A 16,311-nucleotide genomic window follows, 5' to 3' on the forward strand; every position below is an offset into this window, starting at 1 on the left:
TACTGAAAACCAGCCCCAAAGCATGATGCTACCTCTACCATGCTTCAGCCTATGGATGGAACTGTCCACGAGATTAGCAGTGCCTGGTATCCATCACATGTAATTTGTGACATTCAGCAGAAACAGGATGTACCTATTCAGTATCCTAGAATCTTTGAGCGAATCTCGAGTGCGCTTTCACCATTTTACGGTTTAAAAAGTCTTCACACGGTAGCGGATTAAGGATTTCCATTTCGATCATCCTGTTTCTCGAGACATTTCGTGGAACTATGGTAGAATTTATCCATCCCCTACATTTATCGCTGAGGTCAGAACCTGGTCTATAAAAACACACAAAAGCGCGGGGGGGGGGGGGGGGGGGGGGGGTGGGGGTGTAATAAATAGCAATTAAACATTGGGAACCCATTTTATTTGGGGTTCTTTTTTAATTGGTAGGTATGAGTTCAGGAAACAGTTTACATAATACCTTTTCAAATCAACATGCAGCTGTCAACATCAAGAGTCTATAAATGTTAGGGAAAAAGAAACGCCGCTAGAAACCGTTTTTTTTTTTCTTTCCTTTTTCGTAGGCCGTACACTTTGATTATTCACAGTGATTGGTGTGTCTTTATGCATTTGTTAAAAGAAAAAAAAAAAAATACAAAAGGAAGACTTTGTTCTGACACAGAACAAACATTAAAAACCTTAGGAATAAGTAACAACCCTGTAATAAATTTTACTATTATTGTAATTATTATTATTTTTTTCCTTACCAACCATAATTCAAAACCTTGCAATATCAATCTTTTGGATGAACTCGATATGTTGGTGCTGTAATATGTACCACAAGCCAGTTTAACACTGGTTTAAAGTAAATACTAGTACAGTTCTGCATATCCACTGCCTTGAAGAAAATTGAAATACTCGAGGCAGTAAGCTGATGTCCTCCTGATAACCAGTGGCAGAACTATACTTGAGCTCATTTAAGCTGAACAAATGGAAAAAAAAACAAAACAAAACCATATTTTGGCAAATGTACAAGTACCAACAGGAGGACTGACATATTCTGTGCACATATTCTGTTCTGCACAAACACACACTACAACAAAACCCATTTCCACGTCATAGCAGTTTTAGATTCAACATAAGGGAGACTGTTCCTCTCGCTGAAGAGTCAAAAAGAACATAAATCTTAATCCAAGCAAGGAATGTCTGAAAAATCAGACAGTATCCGACGTACAATAAGCTTTATGAGAACACTCAGCAGTTGAACTCAAGTGTCTGTCTGGAAAAGGTTCTTTGCTGAGAAGAACAATAGCTTCCTTTGAACACACCAGCATTCTTAAGAAGAGTGTGCATTGTGGCGAGGCCGTAGGTGATGCCCTCCGACAGTGAAAACACATGGAGATCTACTATTCCATGAAGGGAGAAAAGGGTGACTTCTCCAAAAAGCATACAAAGAGAAGAGTCTTAAAGTCTCAGTGACGGCATTTAAAATTTTTTTTTTAAAAAATCACTGACAAGAGAAACGTGTTTTATTTCAGTCAGGTGCTGTTTTTCCTGTTGCGGGATAGTGCTGGTCAATGACCAGGGGCCCAGAACAAAACCTGAGGCTGGAGTTTAAACATAGGCCCCCAAAGCTGCATGGAACTCCGTGAGGCACTGGACAAGCTGCTGGAACTTCGGCCTCTCTTCTGGATCCAGTGCCCAGCAACACGCCATTACAGCGAACCTGGAAGTTCACATACAAAAACATCAAACCACTCAGATTCAGAGAGCAAACAAATCTCCTCATAAGATCATTAGGGGGTGGGAAATCAACTGGTGTCAAATCTTTTTCATCTTGTTTATTCTTCTCAGACCTTGCTATATACGTGCATTTAAAAAAGGAACTCGTTACTTATTCTTTCCAAAGTCAACCTGCTAAACCTCGATCCAACACTGATTAGAATTTCCTGCCCTCCGCTAGGCTGTGTTCAGACAAAGCCAGCCTTGTTTAGGTTAGAAACGGCTAACGGCAGCAGCTCAAACAGTGTGTCCCTGGATTCTTGGTAGCTTGCAGGATACAGATAAGAAGCTGCCACGTATTGATGGCTAGCGAAAGTATAACATTTCTGTTGGGAACTTTGATTATTATTATTATTATTTTTTATAAGCCATGCTGTGTGAACCATTTGCTTCTCTCAGATCAGTAGTAGAGATTTGAACTCCAACCATCCTGTACCAACAGCTGCCACTGATTCCTAATAAAAATCAGGCGTATATAAATATATACACTTAATAGGTATACAGTAACTGACTGCAGATCCAGCTTATTTATGGAAAAAGGACTACAACATGTTATTTGGCGCTGGCCCACACTCTGCACAGCAGTCACACTGACTGATATGAGTGGATCAGGTAAAGCTCGAGTTGATGGAGACTGAAAACTGTATACACATACTCCTGCTCCTGATTATCTGCTTTTGCCTTTATGACTCACCGCCTGCCACCATGGATGGTCCCACATAAGAGAAAATGTACCTTTATTGATAGGGGAAATTCAAGAGGATACCTTAAAGACCGCAATTCCCCCAAAAAAATTTATGCCCGAGTCTAACTCTTGTTCAGTGGATGATCTCACCTGGAGACTGTAGATTCCTACCTTCCTAGAACTGCTGCAGTAAATCGTAAAAACTGAACTGAACTGTTTCTCTGAGCAATGCTGCCGAGACTGATACACTGATACAGCCTGATACACACATCACTAAGTCCATACCACAGCAGTGTCAGTGTGATGGGCTCCAATCAGTAATTGTTCAGCTATAAAAGACAACAATATGGTAGCACTATCTGATGAACTTTCAAGTGACTGTACATACCAGGTTGGTGTACAGAATAAACTAGCAGCTGGGTGTATATATAGATGTGTATATATGTAGTGTGCATTTGTTGATTTTAGAAATGAGTTGTGATAAATGATTAAATTGTACTTACAGCTCATCGGGGCAATTGATGGGCTGTGCAATTCTGTAGCCATCTTTCAAGTAGGCAGCCATCTCAAATGGGTCGATGTCGACATAAGGAGTCTGTCCCAGCGTCATAAGTTCCCAAAGAGTCACCCCAAAAGCCCACTGTAAAAGAGTGGACACATCGAAGCTGTAACTGAAACAGACTGAGGTGGAAATATAAACCTTCTCTTCACCTAAGTGATAAGATCATCAAGTCAGACATTGTTAGGTAAACAGACAGTCGGTGTATACAGACTGGTGAACATGACACCCTCTGGCTTCCTTTGTACATGTAATAAAAACAATACAGCACAAAGTAGGTAAAAGTCCATGACAACAACCTGACAGACGATCAATCGTGACACTGGTAGAGCTAATACCTGGAGGTCACTGTCCACCTTTAGGCATGTTTTTTCTGTAAAATGTCTCCATAATGTACACAAATGTTCCCCTAGCTAAGGGCAGTCAACTCTCGGTCACTGTACGACAATCAGCACTAGTCTGCATTTTAGAAACAAAGCATTCTAGAAAAACAATTCGAGGAAATCTAGATCTGTTCAACATTGTTCGGGGACCGATTCGCATTTCAACTCCGCTGAAATGGATTTGTATTTCAACTCTGTTCAAACTCCATCGAAATAGAACAGAACAGTGTGAGAGTTCACGATGTGACGGTATATTATACAAGCCCACATCAGCAAAAACAAATCCTTTATCCTTCAGTGGTGCTTGAAAGTTTGTGAACCCTTTAGAATTTTCTATATAGCTGCCTGAATATGACCTAAAACAACAGAGTCCTGAAAGTAGACAAAAACAACCCAATTAAACGAATGAGACAAAAATATTATTATATACAATCTATATATCAAAAAATATTATACGTGGTCATTTATTTATTGGGGAAAATGATCCAATATTGCATAACTGTTAGTGGCAAAAGTATGTGAACCTCTAGGATTATCAGTTTAATCTGAAGGTGATTTCAATCAATGGGATAACAATCGGGTGTGCATTAGCACCCTGTTTTACTTAGAGAACAGGGATCTATCAAAGTCTGATCTTCACAACACATCTGTGGAAGTGTATGAACAAATGAGATTTTTGATGACCTTAAAAAAAAAAGAGCTGTTGATGCTCATGAGGCTGGAAAAGGTTACAAAACCATCTCTAAAAAGTTTAGACTCCACCAATCCACAGTCAAGAGTTAAATTTAAGACCACTGTTACCCTCCCCAGGAGTGGTCGACCAAAAAAGATCACTCCAAGAGCAAGACATGTACTAGTCCGCAAGGTCACAAAGCAGCCAGGGTATCTTCTAAGCAACTAAAGGCGCCTCTCACATTGGCTAATGTTAATGCTCATGAATCCTCCATCAGGAGAACACTGAACAACAATGGTGTGCATGACAGGGCTGCAAGGAGAAACCCACCGCTCTCCAAAAAGAAAATGCTGCCTGTCTGCAGTTTGCTAGAAATCAGGTGGACAAGCCAGGAGGCCGTTGGAAAAATATTTTGAGAACAGATTAGTCCAAAATAGAATATTTGGTTTAAACGAGAAGTGTTCTTGAGAAAGGAAAACACTGCATTCCAGCATAAGAACCTTATCCCATCTGCTGGTGGCAGTATCATGGTTTGGGCCTACTTTGCTGCATCTGAGACAGAATGACTTGCCATCATTGACGGAACAATTAATTCGGAATTATACCAGCGAACTCTAAAGGAAAATATCAGGACATCTGTCCGTGAACTGAATCTGAAGAGAAAGTGGGTCATGCAGCAAGACAGCGACCCTTAACACACAGGTCGTTCTACCAAAGAATGGTTAAAGAAGAATAAATGTAATGTTTTGGAACGGCCAAGTCAAAGTCCTGACCTTCATCCAATAGAAATGTTGTGGAAGGACCTGAAGCAAGCAGTTCATGTGAGGAAACCCACCAACATCCCAGAGTCGAAGCTGTTCTGTACTGAGGAACGGGATAAAACTCCTCCAAGCCGACGTGCAGGACTGATCAACAGTTACAAGAAATGTTTCATGCAGTTACTGCTGCACAAGGGTAAACAAAGGTTTTACCACTCACAGATATGTAATATTGGATCATGTTCCCCAATAAATAAATGACCAAGTATATTTTTGTCTCATATGTTTAACTGGGTTCTCTTTATTTACTTTTTGGACTTGTGTGAGAATTTTATGTTGTTTTAGGTCATATTTACCCAGAAATATAGAAATTTCTAAAGGGTTCACAAACTTTCAAGCACCGCTGTACATTCAGAGAAACAAATCGGAGTTTACACATGAAGGCCACCTCTGCCTTCTAAAACCCTGCAATTGATCAGCCTCATTAAATTGCATTACAGTGCAAAGACCAGCTTACGCTTTCAGACAAATCCCCAATAAGAGAGGCGTTTGTAATGATGGGCTATTCAATTACATATCTAATATCATAGCTCATGTCTGAATCAGAGCAAATCAGCTATTTGACCATACTACTGCTTTTTAGAACAATTAACCACAGCCTGCATCCATAGTGTATGTCTGGAAAAATGACCCCATCTACCCCTTCAAGCACAGCGGATCAAAGGCCCCGACAGGTCACGGTCTAACATCCACTTTGCCAAGCCACACTGAACTCAGCCTTCTCCACGAAACACAGTAAATGAGTCCCCTTTCTTTCTAGAAATGTTGTAGCTAGACTGTTCAGAGCATGTGTCAAACAACCGCTTACCAAATACGGCCCACGTGAACTTGCCAAAATAATATCGAAACAGCATGTAGTGACTAGGATTCAACATTTTCTCATTGTATAGAATTCTCACCAGACCAGTAATATAGAGGCCACCAGCTTCCTGCATGAACACTACAGTGTGGTTGGCCCGCATCTCACAGTGCCGAAATGCTAGCTAAGCTCAGCGCATATCTGTACCCTTTGGAGGTGTGACTAGATAGGACCATGTTTTGTTTTGACAAGCCAGTTAAATCCCAATAGATAAACCCCCCCCGTCCCCTCTGGCATGCTTCCTAAGCAAATATGCCTTCTCACTTGGAAATAGGTCACACTACTGAAGTAAAATGTGCTTAAATCTCTGTTTTACTTTTTCCTATGCTACGTTATTGCGGTTACATGTTTAATTTTTGTTCAGCTGGCAGAGAGACGAGGAACCTGAGAGACCCCTCAGATGATCACTGAACTCTTGACTTTAAAAAGTGTTTAAAATGTACTTTTGTCAAGGAGTAAGCTTTGTGCAAATCTGAAGCAGTTTGCTTATAATGAAAGACTTCTGCTAATGAAAGACTTAAGATTACTGATCCCGGGAAAAACAAACAAAAACGTTCTGTACTACACCAAAGATTTTTGGCATACCACTACAAAGAAAAAAAAAAAAAAAAAAAAGCCAAATGGGTGGCAACCGCAATTGACAGGATTTGAAATAAACAAATGGAAATCTACTATACTTTTTTTTTTTTTTTTTTTTAAATACACGCCCAACATCACCGGTCTCTATTGTATTCCTGAAGAATTTTTCCCCGTAGGGTCTACTGCAAACTAATGAGCTTCTTAACCATCTCTGACCAACGCTTAGCGCTAGCCTCTATTGTTCTCCATCTCCTTTGGGCTGTAGAGGTCAGCTGGCACTGTGTGCAATGCTTTATAAGAGAGACAGACTGTGGTACCGTCTAACTCATGGTCTACAGCCCGTTTCCTTTGGCATGGCAATTACCATGAGATGAACAGGAACAGAATGTGGTTCCACACCCACAAATGTACACTTAACAGTATTGTCGTGCCTCTCTTGCAGCAGAACAAGAATGTGTCCTGGGCCGTGATGAAGCTATTGTGAGAGTGGCTACTGCACAATTTCAGGCCACACCTGTATATACAAAGTAAGAGAGTCTATAAACACGGGCTAAAAATCTCTGCAATATCTACTGCCTCTGGAGCAAAGCACTGGAGCAAAGCATGTCTCAACCTGCCCATGAGCCTTTGTGTGCCGATTACGCTGGTATTTTCTTCACGTTACGTAGAAGACCAGTCAGTATGACGTTAACAGCTTGGCAACGTAAACCAAAAGCAATCTAAACAAGATGAACAAATTCCCCACCCCAAAGGTGAGTCAGGACAGAATACATGCTCTTCACATGCAAATGTCAGCCATATTGCTTGTAATATCAAACTTAAGCTGAGAAGACAAAAGGAGAAAGAGAAAGTTGCCATGAGTGATTATTTGTCTAGCTGTTAATATTCCTGGTTTTCACAGGCATAATATACTGCAGTTTTAAGAAGTGCTGGAGATACAATGAGGAGAGGTGGAAAAAGCTTCTCCTGTTCACTGAAAGCCTGTCTGAAGCATTTTTATTCATGTGTATCAAGCACATCTTACAGTAGCTTTCTGAAACTCTACAGTAATAACAGGATAATTGATGCTTTGGAGAGCTTTTAAATTTAAGTTGTGCAAACCATAACAGGGAGGGTGTTAGAAATATCCATAAAAAAAGAAGAAAGCAAACCAAAGGGCACACCCGGAGGTGACTGCTTCAACTGGTATAACATCCCACGCTTTGTATTTTCACATATGCCACAAAATTATAATTGTAAATTAATGTAAATAAAATCATGATGTAATGTGACCACATTGCCGTGCATATGTCAGACATGAAAAGCAGGAAAATAATTGAAGTGCCATGTTAATTAGCAGCTGTCAGGATATGGGAGTTTGATCATAGAGGAGACATTTTATTACAGACACCACCCTCAACCTAGCATGTATACATAAGACAAAACAGTTTATAACTTGATCATCCCACCCTGAGCGTGGCGTCAAGAACGATACGGACATCGAGCAAGTATGGTGAATTGAGAGGTTTAGCAAACATGGATGTTAGTTACAGTTATATTTATATAACGGTTTTCTAGACACTCAAAGCACTTTATTGCACTTTAAAGCACTGTGTTGGGAGGGTTCCTTAACCACCACTAGCATGCAGCCTACGCATGGATGACGCAACGGCAGCCATAGTTCGCCAGAACGCCAACCCCATACCAGCTATTAGTGGAGAGGAGAGAGTGATGTAGCCAATCCAAAGATGGGGATTATTAGGGGGCCATAATAGAGAAGGGCCAATGGGGGGAATTTTGCCAGGACACTGGCAGACACCCCTACTCTTTTATAAGAGTAGGGGTGCCCGCTAGATACACTTGTTTAAAATCTAAACTCAAAGACAAGTGTCCTGGGATTTTTAATGGCCACAGAGAATCAGAACCTCAGTTTAAGGTCTCAATCGAAAGACAGAACTGTTTTTACAATATAGTGTCCCCGTCACTATACGGGGGCACAAGGACCCTCACAGGACACAGGGTGAGCGCCCCCTGCTGGCCTCACTAATACCACTTCAAGCAGCAACATTCGTTTTCTCCAGGAGGTCTCCCCTCCAGGTACTGGCCAGGCTCAACCCTACTTAGCTTCAGTGGGAAACCAGGTGAGAACTGCAGGGAGATATGGCTGAATGTGTATGGATGTGTATAAATGAAATGGTGCACAGTTAAAAGCTAAACTCAAAGACTAAGACTCTTACAATATCACTGGCACTGGAGAAGTCATTGTTGAGCAGGCTCTCCAGGGCCATCCAGCGCACGGGCCGGTTCTCATTATCCCCCAGGCAGTGGTAGTCCATGGGAAAGAGGTCTCGAGCCAGCGCGTTATCGGTGATCTTCACCTGCATGCTGTCATCAATGCTACAGGGAGCACAACGGAAAGTCAGTCAGTATGCATATGCAAATAATTACACAATGGCCATTAAAGTTCACGTGCTTGGCTGAAGTCTTCAGCACAGAGGAGGTTCAAACAAACCGCATGTGCCAGACCACTAATGAAGCCTCTGGTCCTGCAGCTGGGCACGATTATAAAGGACGGCCCACACACCACAAGTCAGATAAGAAATAAGTATGTAGTAAAAGTGTATGTGTGTGTGTGTATGTGTATGTGTGTGTCTGTGTGGGGAGTTCTGTGTCAAATGGTGAACTTACACACAGTTCCTGGCAGCCAGGTCTTTGTGGATGACCTCTCTTCGTGCCAGATAGCTCATACCACATGCAATTTGGATAGCCATGTGAACAAGATCCTGCTGGGAGATGGCCTACAGAGAGGCAGTGAGAGAAAGAAGATAGAGAGAGGAAGAAAGAGGGGAAGATTGAGAAATGATATAGTTTTATTGATCTTTAGCTTTAGGGATGCTCCAATCGATAATTACATCCTACGACTCGATCGGTAGTCTCTAAATTTGGCCGATCTCACGAAGCGTTCGCGATTTGATGACGTAAAACGCGTGACGGCGTTACAACTTTCGCGCTGCAGTCATGTCATCACCAGTGTGGAATTATTACGAGGTCTCAAGAAACAATGAAAAATTTGCAGTGTATTTTTAAAGGCCTATTAAAATGTGTTCAAATTTGTTGTGCTTATTTATTTGATTCTCAATGAAAACAACAATCTACAACATTATTGTAAATAATTTAATCAAGGCAACATCTGTGGTATTACTTTGTTGGGGGGGTGGGGGTTGGGGGTGGGGGGCAGGGTGTTAAACAGTGACTCAACAGAAAGCGTACAGATCACTTCTATAAAGCTTGAACGATCGGGATTGGCCGATCATGATGAGAAGAAAACGGTAACCAGTATCGGCTGCAAAAATCCTGATGGGAGCATCCCTACCAAGCAAGCAAGCCTCAAATCTACCTCTCCTCTATTCTGTCTGGTTTTGTGCAAGTTTCCTATAACTTGCACAAGGCTACATCACTGCTTATTAATCTATAGCGAAACTAACCAAACTTGCATAATAGTAGGGTTGCAGTTAACGATTATTTTCATAATTAGTTGGACTGAACGGCAAATTTTTATTTTCTGTATTTTTTAACTGGAAAAACATTATTTCACATTCTGCCCGGTGTTGTCCTTCAAACATCGTGCAAACGGCAGACAGGAGAGATGATGGAGTGATTTTTTTTTTTTTTTAAAACTGCTAACAAGCACAGTCTTGCTTTGGAAAGAACTGTTAGCTTGAAGTAATGCTTATATGTTTGAGGAATGCCACCAGTGAGTGTACTGATCAGATCAACTGCATGCTGTTCTGCTCCTGAAGGTGGTGTGATTCCATCTGGATCTGAGCCACCTGGAGTTAACCAGCACAAAGCACTCATTGTGTTCTCCCCCACTCCAGTAAAGCACCGCTTCATTTAAACCACACGTTCTGCGACTTTAGATCAAGCAGACCTCCGCGCAATATTTTCACTGTTCCGAAGAATCCAATTAAATCGACTTTCTTCTTGGGTGTTATGGCTGGAGGGTCAATAGCGGTTGAAAGCTTTCGGCATCTTTTAAAAATAACATAAAAGCAACCTCAACCAATCCATAATTTTGAAAGCACTACTTTTTTTGAGAACCCGTAAATTTCTCGTTTGTAATTACAGTTCTCACCAGTCTGTACCAAAGCAGCTTTGTTTGCTCTACAAATCCCAAGCAAATGCTCAGCATGCATTACAGGCTTGAAGATAAGGGTTCAAGTTGCAGACTTACCTGAGGATTGTTGGCCTCAGCAAGCTTGCACTGGCGAAGAAAGAGTTTGAGATTGCCCCAATTCATGTAAGGTAGCAGGACCATAGGCTTCTCTCCATCCTCTGTGCACACATGACTAATGGGCAACAGGTTCCTGAGCAGGTGGAAGCAGAAATGTGTTGTGTTAAGGAAAATGCAGACACCGGGGTGTTACAGTTTGAAATCAGCAGGGTATGATAACCTAGTCTAAAAACATCATGGCTTCACAGTATCATGGTATCAAGGTATTTACTGACCAATGACAGTGGAGAAAATGGAAAGATTTGTAGAGAATTTTGTACAAAACTCTCTCTCTCTGTATGTGTCTTATATACACACACACACACACGAAAAAGTATGTGAACCTTTTGGAATTTCATGGTTTTCTGCATAAATTTTTCATAAAATGCGATCTGATCTTAATCTAAGTCAAGAGTATTGACAAATATAATATGTCTAAAATAATAACACAAAAAAATTCTGATCTTTCATGTCTTTATTGAGAACAAACAAACAAAAAAAACCACAGTGCTTGTGGAAAAAGTATGTGAACCCTTGAGTTAATGACCTGAAAAACGCTAACTGGAGTCAGTCGGGTTTTAGCACACCTGGAGTCTGGTTAAGAAAATGAGTTTGGAGGTGTGGACTACAGCTGCTTTGACTGAAAAAACCCTCAAACTTTTGGAGTTTACCCTGCACAAGAAGCACACGCTTATGTGAGCCGTGCCTCGCCAAAAGGAGCTTTCAGAGGATCTACGATCAAGAATTGTTGATTTACATAAAGCTGGCAAGGGTTACAAAGTGATATCAAAGACTTTAGAAACAGTTAGGCAAATATTTTACAAATGGAGACACTTTGGAACTGTTGCTACTCCGCCAAGAAGTGGGCGCCAAGTCAAAATGACACCAAGAGCACAACGAAGACTCCTCAATGAGGTAAAGAAACGACCCCGAATAACAGCCAAACATTTGAAGGCATCATTAGAACTGCCTAACATCTCTGTTCATGAGTCTACAATACGTAAAACACTGAACAAGCAGGGTATCTACTGCAGGACACCACGAAGGAAGCCACTGATTACTAACAAGAACATTGCTGCACGCCTGAAGTTTGCAAAAGAGCACACTGACACTCCACAGCGGTATTGGCAAAATGTTTTGTGGACTAAGATTGATGAAACTAAGATTGAACTATTTGGAAAAACCACACAGCACTACATCTGGCGTAGAAAGGGCACGGCCTATCATCATGAAAACATCGTCCCAACCGTAAAGTACGGTGGAGGAAACATCATGATTTGGGCCTGCTTTGCTGCATCAGGGCCTGGCCAGCTTGCAATCAAGCTTGAATTTAATCCAATTTAATAATGGATTAAATTCATTATTTTCCTCAAAATTCTACAAACAATACCCCATAATGACAACGTGAAAGAAGTTTGTTTAAAATCTTTGCAAATTCATTTTAAAAAAAAGCACATGTACATAAGTATTCACAGCCTTTGCTCAATACTTTGTTGAAGCATCTTTGGCACCAATTACAGCCTCAAGTCTTTTTGTGTGTAATATATACATACACACACACACACATATATATATATATATATATATAAATAAAAAAAGAAACAAAAAGATTAACAAGTTTCCAAAAATTTTTTTCCTTCTTATATTTAAGAAATTACCCTTTCATAAAATCTCTTGCATCAGCAGTATTTATCACATTGTCATTATAAGCTGAAAGACAGAGTGGCTGTGAGGAAAAGGAGCACACTGAGCAAAAATAAATAAATAAATAAACAAACAAATACATTACCTACCTAGCATGGCAGTGTGCAATACTGCTTAGATGGAAATAGACAGGCTAGTTGTTTCTTTTAGTTCTAGTCATGATATGATAGTCCTTGCATGACAAAGTTATGAGCATGCTAGGACTGGCAGCAGAGGTAGCAATGCAATGGATACACAATGGTAGCCAAAGGGTTTACAGTGCAGTCTGCTTCCACTGACTGGAGAAACTGAGGTTGTTTGAGTACGATATACAGGCAACGGGTTGCAAAATTCTTGGGTAGTCACAGCTGGACCAGGAAGGAACTTCACTGGTTAAAAAAAAAAAAAAATGAACAGGAATGGTGGTAATAAACGCAATACTATACCATGACTAACCATGAAACCCCTTCCCCTGTGAAGCAAAAGCTTAGAGAATGATGATGATGAAGACAAATTCTGCAAAATTGGGCAGTTAATGAAATGGGCAGTGCAACTAGAGAAGCTTGAAAAGTGACTAACTGCAGCAGAAATAGCAGGCCAACATTTTTCGGAAGGAAATGAGACCTCTCAGAGTTGAAAGCTGAGCTCCATCCTGTAGTATTTTCTGACTGGGATGCAAAGAAGGCCTGGATGTTCCTAGCACGATCTGATCTTTGACCTCAGACAGAGCCTGGCCTCATCACCATCCACACAATACTCAAGACAGGATGAGGGCCATCTATCCAGCAACCAAGTGCCAGAGCAAATAATCACAAGCAACCAAGGAAAAAAAACAAACCCTTAACAGTCCCTTTAGTGCTATAGACACTTTCTATAGAAGTGTCTTTATGGCCCGGGTCTAACCCAAAGAAAATCACTAAACGCAGTAAATTCAGGAGGTATGTACCAAAAAAATACACAAACCAGACTGACAATCAGAATGAATCCTCTCTTACCACACATCAAAATGAACCCTTAAGCCAGATAATTTCAACTCTTACAACTCTTACAACTCTTACTCACTAACATTTTCCCTTCTCTCCTAGGAGACAGACTCTGAATCAGGGAATACAGGAACTTGCTCTTAAAATTGAAAAAAAGAGACAGAAGGGGGAAAAAAACCCACATCCTCAATCTTTCTACAGGGGAAATGTGGAGGTCAGTGCTGCTGATGAAGTGCCCTCACTCCACTGTCACGATATTCTGTCATTATGCAGCACAGCCATACAAGTGTTTCCAACATTAGCATACGCTATGCGTGTGGTTTTTTTTAATTCACAGGACCTACGGGGAATGAAGAGGATACTCTGAATTTCCAGGAGACAGCTACGGCGCCTTCCTTCCCTCCCTCCCTCCCTTAATCTTCAGTGTGCAGGACTGATCAGACTTGTCCTGATTCCACTCGTCATGACAGTCCTGGGCGCTTCGTTTCTGATAAGTCAGTGATGTGCAATTCCAGTCCCTATAAAGGAGTGTCTGTTCTACTTATTACACCTACTTTAACTATAGATAGAGCTTGCTGAAAAGGTCAACAATTAGCGTGTCAGGTAGGAGAGAATGGATCATTTAAACGAGGCAGTAGAAACACGCTGACATTTAAAACCACAAAGGCAAGCTCTAATCACTAATCTTGCAGCAGGTGTGGAGTACTGTAATATAATGTTGGATGAACACTCCTCACCTGTGTTTAAAGCCTTATGAAAACATTCACAACAAGGCAGTGGTGGCTCAGTGGTTAAAGGCTCTGGGTTACTGATCAGAAGGTCAGGAGTTCAAGCCCCAGCACTGCCAAGCTACCACTGTTGGGTCCTTGAGCAAGGCCCTTAACCCTCAACTGCTCAGTTGTATAAATGAGATAAATGTAAGTCGGTCTGGATTAGGGTGCCTGGCAAATGCCATAAATGTAAATGTCAAATAAATGACAAAAAAAAAAACTAATGGAATGGATGACTACTGTAGCTATAGTTTCAAAAAGGTCTGCTTTTGATTAAAATATGAAAAACATAACACCTGCCTTAAACCAAAAATGATCGGGCATTCCCATTCTTTCCTATTTAAAAAGCCAACTGTAATAAATTTGGGGCATCACTGTTGCACCAGTAAAAACCCTTTATGTACAGTCAGCAATATTGGAAAAAGATGGGCAAAAAGGAGATGAAAAATGTATTTATGGTTATCTTAATTCCACACGGAAAATACGAGAGATTCCATCTTTACTCGAAGTAAATGGATACTATTTATAATATAATATGTATTTATTTAGACAATTTGTTTGCTAATCTGTGTCTCCAACCATTCTGTTATTCTCCACAGGGCAGCTGTGACCGCTGTGTGGGAAGAACACACGCTGAAATTAAACTATGTCCCTTTGCGTTTGAGCTCAAAAAGCACTTAGTGCATGTTTTCTTTTTTTATACCAACTTTTAAGCTCATTTACACACGGGTGATGATAACGATACAATTCAATACTCTACTGAAATAGGAAAGTCATGGATGACTACACTCAGCTGAAGTAAAATATAAATGGGATTAGGCTTTAGTCATCAGTCAACAATTTCTATTGGTGCAAATCAAATGGCTGACATTTTATTACAAAATATTTTTATAGAGATTTTTAATTATTATTATTTTTTAAAAATATAGTCCTCATTTTCAGTGTGAAATTAAGATAACCACAAACTCACGTTTTATAACCTTTTTACCACCGAGGGGTGCCAATAATTCTGGAGCTGACTATAGCGGTTATTTGAGCAGGTTAGATAATACAAACAGACGGATGGTAGCCAGGTAGCCAGATGAGGATGAGCTATGGTGTGATTAAAACCTCGTGATTCAAATTTTAGAACGGCCGATAAATTAACAGCAATGACTCACCTGTGATGAAGACCTCGCAGCTTACAGCTCTCCGTCAGCATCATCGTCACCTGCACCTCTGAGGCATGATCTGCAAAAACAAATGCAAGAACCAACAGGGGCATTACAATGTATAAGCTGTTAGTCATTATTTAGAATTACAAGGTGAGAAGACATTGACTTGTTTTGACAAGTTAATTCTCCATTTATTCAGCTGGCCTTTGGTTGAGATTTAGAAGGAAGTGCAGAACAACATTATTAGGGAGTGTTGGAAAAAAATATACATACGTAGTGTAAATTCTCGCACTAGAGAAATGTGTGTACTCACAGCTCTATCCTGTAATTGCCCTCTGAACTTCCATGAAGTAAATTAAGGTCACGGAGGTCTGTTTTTATCTCGACATGCAGATTTTGGCAGCTCCTTTGCATTTGCAAGTAATCTACATTGTTTTCTGCCCCATGGGTATGGCTGGGGGAAGTTGAAGGGTTTACTACAGCTCAGACTGGCATGGAGCATTGTTTGGCAGTCAGGTACCCGCCCTGTCCGGGGCAATACGGGGCAGGAGGGCAACAGGAGTGCCACGTTAAGATCCGTGAAGCCCAACATTTTCTCTTACCAGGCTACATTTTAATATCTGTGTCATGTCTTACAGATTTCATTTGTGGATTGCTTTTAATTTAAACATTAATTAGCAATCACAAACTAGAATGCATTTCAAATATGACAAGCCAGTTTCATTTGTCTAATCATCTTGTGTAATCTTTTTGGTTGAAATGCTTTAGACAGATCACAGGAAACCTACCAGAATGACATTTATATTAATAATTAAAACAAAAAACAAAAACAAAAAAAAAAACCCCGACCATGCTCAGAGTGCGAGATGTTTAATAATTGCCTTCCAGCTAGTACTCGGAGGGAGGGCTCATCTCAAACGCACGCTTAGGATGATTTATAACAATATGCTGCTTTATAAACACCAGGCTAGCTCTCTGTGTGCTTGGTTAAGAGATTGCACCAAGGTTTATGTACATCAAAGTGCTGCTGAATTCTCGAATTTAAATTGGTGAAAATGTTTGGACTAAATAATTTTCTACAACAACTCTAAATGATAGTTCTGGCTATAATTCAGATCACAGGTTTAAATTAATGCTCTCATTCGA

General features: G+C 40.5%; 1 protein-coding gene across 3 annotated transcripts in view; it reads right to left on the reverse strand.

Annotated features, from left to right (window-relative positions):
* Window positions 1–392: 392 nt before the first annotated feature.
* The window catches only part of ryk (receptor like tyrosine kinase), a 61,505-nt gene continuing 45,586 nt past the window's right edge, over window positions 393–16,311 (reverse strand). For all 3 annotated transcript variants that reach the window (XM_053636565.1, XM_053636564.1, XM_053636566.1), the window contains 6 exons: window positions 15,172–15,241; window positions 10,537–10,669; window positions 8,991–9,100; window positions 8,540–8,699; window positions 2,956–3,092; window positions 393–1,711 (listed from right to left, as the gene is read on the reverse strand). In XM_053636565.1, coding sequence (XP_053492540.1) covers window positions 1,600–1,711; window positions 2,956–3,092; window positions 8,540–8,699; window positions 8,991–9,100; window positions 10,537–10,669; window positions 15,172–15,241 — 722 coding nt within the window. In that variant the 3' untranslated portion in view covers window positions 393–1,599. The remainder of the gene's footprint in view (window positions 1,712–2,955; window positions 3,093–8,539; window positions 8,700–8,990; window positions 9,101–10,536; window positions 10,670–15,171; window positions 15,242–16,311) is intronic.

Source organism: Ictalurus furcatus, chromosome 11 (genome assembly GCF_023375685.1).
Source record: "Ictalurus furcatus strain D&B chromosome 11, Billie_1.0, whole genome shotgun sequence".
NCBI lineage: Eukaryota > Metazoa > Chordata > Actinopteri > Siluriformes > Ictaluridae > Ictalurus > Ictalurus furcatus.